At 56.9% G+C, this 7,320-nt stretch overlaps 1 protein-coding gene across 1 annotated transcript; it reads right to left on the reverse strand.

Annotated features, from left to right (window-relative positions):
* Positions 1 to 1,862: 1,862 nt before the first annotated feature.
* LOC138065214 (olfactory receptor 14C36-like) lies at positions 1,863 to 2,798 on the reverse strand. The gene has a single exon (XM_068929429.1). The coding sequence runs from the start codon at positions 2,796 to 2,798 to the stop codon at positions 1,863 to 1,865; it is 936 nt and encodes a 311-aa protein (XP_068785530.1).
* Between the last annotated feature and the right edge of the window lie 4,522 nt (positions 2,799 to 7,320).

The raw sequence follows: 7,320 nt of genomic DNA on the forward strand, positions 1-7,320 counted from the left end.
AGCTAGCTCTGCTGAAGGAGGAGCCACCACTAGCAAGACCTCAGCAGGTTGTACTGCCCAGAACTGCTTGAGCCCTGCCCCAGAGGACATGACACGCAAGAGCCTGGTAGAGGAGGAGGTGGGTAATGCCACAGCAGCTTGCCCGGGTGACCAAGTGAGCTGGCTCTCTGGGCTCACCAGCGCTCCTGCGCGGGTGTGCCGGGAGGGTTCAGGCTTGGGGTGGGGACTAAGCCACAGGGGTTCTCTCTCCCAGGCTGTATGGCAACCCCCTCCTGGGAAACCCCCCAGACCGCCCTCTGAGGTCATCATGGGCAGCCTCCCCTCCCACCCGCCCTCCGCCGCTGCCTCCCTCCTCCTGCCTCCCCTCCCTCCTGCTTCCCCTCCCTCCTGCCTTCCCTCCCTCCCGCCCTCTCTCCACCACTGCTAACCTCCCTCCTGCCTTCCCTCCTCCATCCAGGAGGGCAGGCAAGAGAGTAAAAACTCCTGGAAATTAGCAAAAATGGAAACATTTGCAAATCTGAGACCCTGCCATGTCTCTCAAGAAAGCTCTGCAGAAAGTGTCTATGGGTCTCCTGGGTGCTGGGCAGGGCGCTGTGGTGGTTCGGCTGCAGCCCCTGGATGCCCACCCCGCTGCCCAGCACAGCACGACAGCCCTGGCCCTGCAGCTCCTCCGCAACTCCTGCTGCCCCAGCGACAGAGCCGCCTGCCCCGAGCTGGTGCCCCCAGGAACCTGATGCTCCTTCTCCTTTTCCATCGCGGACTGCTGCCCTGCTTTGCTCCTGCAACGTCCCTGCTGCCCAAAGAGCCTTTCCCCAGGTCAGGGGAAAGGAGAGCCCCTGCTGGAGATCCCCTGAGCTCTCCTGAGGGCTCCGATGCCCCTCCAGATGGACGGGCATCTCTCATCAGCACTGTCACCTGAGGGACTGCCCCAGGCAGGCAATTCAGAGACCATTCCCCATCTCTGCAGGCACTGGACACCGAGAACTGAGCCCCAAATTCAGTCTTTGGTCCCTAACAGATCACACGGGGACTCTGAGCTCACCCCCCGGCTCCCATGGAGTTCCCCAGCACAGCAGTGGGCCCTTTAGTGGTGCACTCCCTTGGGAGTATTTGGGACTCCATCTTGTGAAGAAAGGCCAGACTTCAGGTGTGTCACACAGGAGATCCCCTTTTATTAGGGAAATACTAAAGTCCTGCTGCTGTTGGTGGATGTGTCTCCAGGAAAGCTGCAGCTGCCATGCAAGGCTGCAGCCAGGAAATGCCCACTGTGGCTGTGATGGGAAGGTTGTGAGGAGCACAGGGTCTGTCCCCACAGCCAGCATCCAGACCCTCTTCCCCTCCACTCCTGCTCCCCTGCGAGCATTGGAGTGCTGCAGAGGGAAGGGAGGAGCCCGCGGGGACAGCTGGCTGCCACCCTTGCAGGAGAGGGCTGTGAGATCCCACCCTGCCTGTGGCCAGGGGAGCTGAGCTCTCCTAAGGCACGCAGGACCCACAGTCTCACCCTGTCTGTACTTGTCCGAGCCTGACTGTGTGCCCCTGAGCGCCCTTGGTGTCAGTGCCAAAAGAGACCCTGCAAAGGGAAACTCCCCTCATTGCACTGGGGGCACCTGAGGGAGCTCAGACTAGCGGGCTCTGAGGTTCCCCCATCTCTGCGGAGGAAGGGAGACACCTGGCTTCCTGCTTCACCATGGTCTCTCAGTCCGATTCAGGAGAGGAGAAAAAGAGGAGAAGCAGCATGAACCCAAACATTTTCCTTTCAAAATGAACATAATACAGAAAAGTAAGAGAGAGCGAAATGAGCAATTCATAGCCTTGACCAAAAACCCCCTGGGAATGATGAGATGATGAAGCACATGGGACAGTTATTGGTGCCCACATTGTACCCATTGAATGAGTTTCTTCAGAGCATCCTTGAGCTCCTTGTTCCTCAGGCTGTAGATGAGGGGGTTCACTGCTGGAGGCACCACTGCATACAGAACAGCCACCACCACATCCAGGGAGGGGGAGGAGATGGAAGGGAGCTTCAAGTAGGCAAACAGGACAGTGCTGACAAAGAGGGAGACCACGGCCAGGTGAGGGAGGCACATGGAGAAGGCTTTGTGCCGGCCCTGCTCCGAGGGGATCCTCAGCACAGCTTTGAAGATCTGTACATACGAGAGCACAATGAAAATGAAACACCCCAAGATTAAACAGGCAGTAATCACAACCACCCCAACTTCCCGGAGGTAGGAGTGTGAGCAGGAGAGCTTGAGGATGTGGGGGATCTCACAGAAGAAGTGCCCCACAGCATTGCCTTGGCAGAGAGGTATGGAAAAGGTGTTGGCAGTGTGCAGGAGAGCATTGAGAAAACCGCTGCCCCAGGCAGCTGCTGCCATTTGGACACAAGCTCTGCTGCTCAGGAGGGTCCCGTAGTGCAGGGGTCTGCAGATGGCAACGTAGCGGTCATAGGCCATGACAGTGAGAAGAGAAAACTCTCCTCCAAACAAGAAGACAACCCAGAAGACCTGGGCAGCACATCCCGAGTAGGAGATGGTCGTGGTGTTTGTGAGGGAATTGGCCATGGATGTGGGGACAGTGGTGGAGATGGAGCCTACGTCGAGGAGGGAGAGATTAAAGAGGAAGAAGTCCATGGGGGTGTGGAGGCGGTGGTCACAGGCTATGGCGGTGATGATGAAGCTGTTGCCCAGCAGGGCAGCCAGGTAGATGCCCAGGAAGAGCGCGAAGTGCAAGAGCTGCAGCTCCCGTGTGTCTGTGAATGCCAGGAGGAGGAACTCGTTGAGGGAGCTGCTGTTGGACATCATGCTCTCTCCGTGTTTGGGGGACTGTCCAAAGAGGAAGAGACATGAAGAAATTAGGAGAGACTTTTCAAAAGAAACCCCAAATGTTCCAATTCATCATCCAAGCCCTTGTACTGCTTCTCTCTTTACAGAGAGCATCTGGGCGCATCACCCTTGACTGAGGTCTACTGCGCACTGGCGGAGTGTGCTGTGAGGAGCAGGGAGCTCTGCCCATGGGCTCCAGGGCAGTCTGTCCATCCTGCTGTAGGGCAGTGGGGACATGGGAGTGGGGCTGACTAGCTCTGACAGTCACAAGGTCTGTCAGGTGAAAGCCACTGGGCAGGTGGAAGGGCTTTTCAGCATCTTCACCACCACTTCTGAAGAATGAGGGTTGAGGAGCAGAGCTTTAGGGATTTCTTCCTAATGTTTATTGTCTGTGAGATGCCCCTGTGCCCCCTGGGCAGTCTTCCTCAAAGGCAGAAATTCTCAGCATTTCTGCTGGGACTCCTGAGAAAAAAACAATTTCCTGTCCCTGGGTGCCGAGGGAGGACAGCTTGACTGTCTACTAGTCTTGTTCTCAGCTGTCCTGTGCTCGCAGCTCTTTGAGCTGCAGGATGGTCACTCTCATCTGTTGCCGGAGAAAGTATCCAGCCCCTGCTGAGAGCAGACGAGCCCAGGTCCCAAGTGCACGTCTCCAACCTTCTCTCCCTTCCTCAGGGCACCAGAGCGACGTCTCCACGCTCCCCTTCTAGCCAAGCACACACAGGGCTCTTTTCAGCTGCCCACATACAGCTTCCCAACACCATCTCCATACGCCCAGCATCTCTGAAGACTCTTCACCCCTCCCTCACACAGCACAGAGATGGTGGTATGAGGCAGCGGTGCCCTTCTGGAGGGCAGCCCCAAGCCTGCCACGACACCACAGGGAAATGGTGCAAGGACTGTTAGGACTGCAGATGGGCTCTCCTTCTGGGACAGTCAGCTCCACTCCCCTCCCCACCCACTGCATGTCCTGGAGCTGCACCGGTCAGAAGGGGGCTGCGGACACCTCACTCCCAAGCAGAGACCTCCGTGGCACAACTCTCCGGGCAGGTGTCTGAGCTGCAGCTGAAAACCCACCACCCCCAGGGAGCCCGAGAGAAGAACAAGGGCAGCACGGAGAGGAGGGGAAACAAGGAGCAACACCACAATCCTGCTGCCACGGGAGGCAAGGAGAGAGGGGCAGATGGGCACTCGGGAAAGCCTTCACCTCCTCAGGTGGGCATGCTACCCCAAAGACAGTGACATTGCAGGACAAGCGCTCTCAGCCCCTTTGTCGGGCAGCACAAAACGGGCCCGTGGCAGGAGAGAGGCCCCTCTCCTCTGCTGCAGGTCTTGCTGCAGAGCAGGTGGCTCATGCCCTGGACTCCACAGCTGTGAGGGCAGAGGCTCTGCTGGGTGGGAGAGGAGACATGGCGGGCTGGCTCGGAGCAAGCTGTCTGCCTTGCAGGGACTGATTAAGATGTACTCAAATCCATCCTCCCATGACGACTCTGTTTGCAGTTCCCTCTTATTCCCTACCCGTCTCTGATGCCCGGAGCTGTCTCTGCTGAGAGCTCTTGCTCTCTCTCCCAATGTCTTTTCCTTGATGGTGCTCACAGACCCCATCCCACCCTCTGCACACTCACTTCTGCCCTACAGAAACCTGCCAGGACAGGGCACTGGGCAGCGGTAGCTCTGTGCTCACAGGTCCCAAGGAGCAGGTCAGAAAAACCCTCATGAAGCAATAAAGGTGCTGCTGGTGCTGCCTGCAGGCTGAGGTGGGATCAAAAGGGTTTGCTGAAGTTTCTCACAGACATAGCGATCTCCGAGAGTGAAGGTTTGGGAGTCCTAGTTCCTTGACAAACCAGAAGAACGTTTCCTTTTTCACTCCATGCCAAAATTAGGATCTGAGTTTTCTAGTTTTATTGGGACTAACTAGCTTTTACTAGAAGGAAAGCTCCTTCCCTTTCAATCAGCCTTTCTTTCATCTGCCTCTGAAAAGACCTTTTGGACATGTCCTCTGCATGAGCTAGAGCTCTTAGCACCCGGGACCCCCATAGGGCCCTCTCGATGGGAGAAGGATGGGAGACTTCTGTCCTGCCAGGAGTCACTCAATGCATCAGAATCTTCCAGTCATGGGATGGGGTGGGTGCAGAAGACCCCTCCAGGAACCTCGGCAGTGTTGCCCTGCAGCCAGAGACTTACCATGCAAAGGGCTGTGCAGATTTCCCCCACAAGGAGCTCTCCTCTCTCCTCCCACTCCACACTGCCTCTCACTTCTCTCCCTCTTGCCTCATCTCCCGTCAGCAGCAGCAGGCAGTGCCCGGAGCCCCGCTGCTCTTGGCAGAGGAGCTGCTCCTGCCCACAGCTGTCTCGGGGCTGTGCTGCCCGGTTGCCAGCAGCTCCCTCGGTCCCCGCAGCCTGGCCCCGCTCAGGAGCAGAGGCCCAGCTGAAGGCCTGATGTTCTCTCTCCCCTGGGCTCCCTCCTCCTGGGAAATGTTCACTGAGGTAGGCAAAAATAATGACCTCTTGTCCCTCTCTAAACCACGCAGAGACACTGATTTCAGCGTTGCCACTTGTTTCATCAGAAGACAGTCATCTATGAGAGATGGAAACGTCCCGCCCTGGAAGACCCCATTCCCATCCCTTAACTAGACAGGACACCTAGAAAAAGGGCCAGAGGAGAGCTTGTTTACCCATGGTTCAGGTTTGGCTTCACATGAGTGAATCTGGGCATTGCAGGGCACTTTAGAAGCCCCTGGGGTGGGGTGGGATTCAGCTCTCTCCCACCAACTCCCCCAAAACACCGGAGGTGGGATGCCCCTTGCCCAAGCTGAAGTGGGCACAACAGAGGTGTCTGCATGCGAGCTCCTTGCCTACGCTCCCACTGTAACCAAGAGAGATGGAGGGTGGCAGTCAGTTGGTCGCACACCAACACCTGGTAACAGCTGAAGAGGCAGAGGAGGTCCAAGGCACGTGCCAATGTCTGCTGGCTCGGATGGAGTAACTGAGAGAGCCAAGCCTGGGGCTCAGGTAGGCAATTTCCTTGGCCCTCGGGAATGACACCAGATGCCTAATGCTGCTGCAGCCCCACTCATCATGAAGCTGAGGAGCAAGCAGATCCCTACGCTGTAAAGAGTTGATGGAAGTCAGTGCAGACACTTGATTTAATGATGTAAAAATGGGCTGGCAGGGCCCTGTCAGATGCGAGGGATTTTTAGCAGAATCACATGTTTCTAGCAGATAGCGCATGGGACCTACAGGAAAGCCTTATGCTTTTGGACTGGTTGCTGGGCAAGTGCCCCAGAGCACCTCAGGTTCCCTACCTCTGCCCAAACAACTGAATCCCACCTCTGCCTTTAGGCAAAGGCCATCCCGCCTACATTCCAGCAGGCTGCATTAATGGCACGTACATCACACCAAGGTCTCGACGCACGTCCCTGCCCTTTTACAGCCTTCCAGAACTCCTTCCCCTGAATCTCTTCTCACTCCCCAGATGACAGGAACAGGGACTATGCTGATGGTGTCCCCAGGGTGCATGGATCACAGGCTCTCAAAGGCCCAGGTGCTGGCCAAGGCAGAGGCAGGCATGCCTCTCTGGCCTTTGCCACCAGCCAGGGCAGGTGCCAGCCTTTTATCCCTGGCCTTCCTCCTCTGCTAAGGAGGAGGCGGAGAGCCGGACAAGGGCCTGGAGGGGCTGGCTGAAGTCCCAGCTGGGCCACCTCCTGTTGGAGGCCGCCTGTTGGTGCTGGAGGGGCTGTGGTTGATTTGGGGGGCCTGGATTTGGAAGGCAGAGAAAGGGGATGGTGCTGGTGGGATACAGGAGGTGTTTGAGGAGTGCGCACTGCTGGGTGTCTCTCCCACACGGAGGAGCTGCCAAGCCCACGGCAGCTTGCTGCCTGAGTGGCTGTGGCAGGCAGGAGGGAGGTGGTTTTGGGAAGGCTGCATGAGTGCAGGGAGGGGAGGCAGAAGTGGTAGGGGGGTGTGGGGGTGCAGGAAAAGGGTTGCTTTCAGTGGGAAGGGGTGTGACTGACCAACAACCCCTACAATGGGAGAAGGCTCAGAGGGCCAGGTGCCCCAGGAAGCTCAGCAACAGTGTAGGATGCGGCTCGTTAATCCTTGCTGTCGCACAGAGGACTGACTTTATCTCCACACAAAGGGGGCCAGAGGGTGACCTTTGTGTTAGATAAGCAGCCATACCCGTTAGTTGGGCCTGGTGTGAATGTTTCTCCAGTTGTTCAAAGCAATGGGAAGGTCTCCCTGAGATTAGCCAGACCAGCATGGGGGAAGTGTGTATGTGGCTCAGCCCAACACAGAGCATAAAACCTCAACAACTAACTAAGGAATTCTGGAGAGAGCAACGGGCTTGAGCTGGCATCAACCCACGTGATTCCTTCCTGGCGACTGGGGATGCCCAGCATCATGACGGTGAGCACATTTGAGACCGGTATTGGCAATCACATTGGTATCGTGACTGAACTGTGTATTGCAATTGCTAGAGTTTGTCAAGTGTAGACACTGG

The sequence above is a fragment of the Struthio camelus genome, unplaced genomic scaffold, assembly GCF_040807025.1.
Source record: "Struthio camelus isolate bStrCam1 unplaced genomic scaffold, bStrCam1.hap1 HAP1_SCAFFOLD_48, whole genome shotgun sequence".
Classification (NCBI taxonomy): Eukaryota; Metazoa; Chordata; class Aves; order Struthioniformes; family Struthionidae; genus Struthio; species Struthio camelus.

Coding starts and splice junctions, on each gene's coding strand:
- LOC138065214 (XM_068929429.1), bottom strand. CDS start 2,798: ATGTCCAACAGCAGCTCCCTCAACGAGTTCCTCCTCCTGGCATTCACA.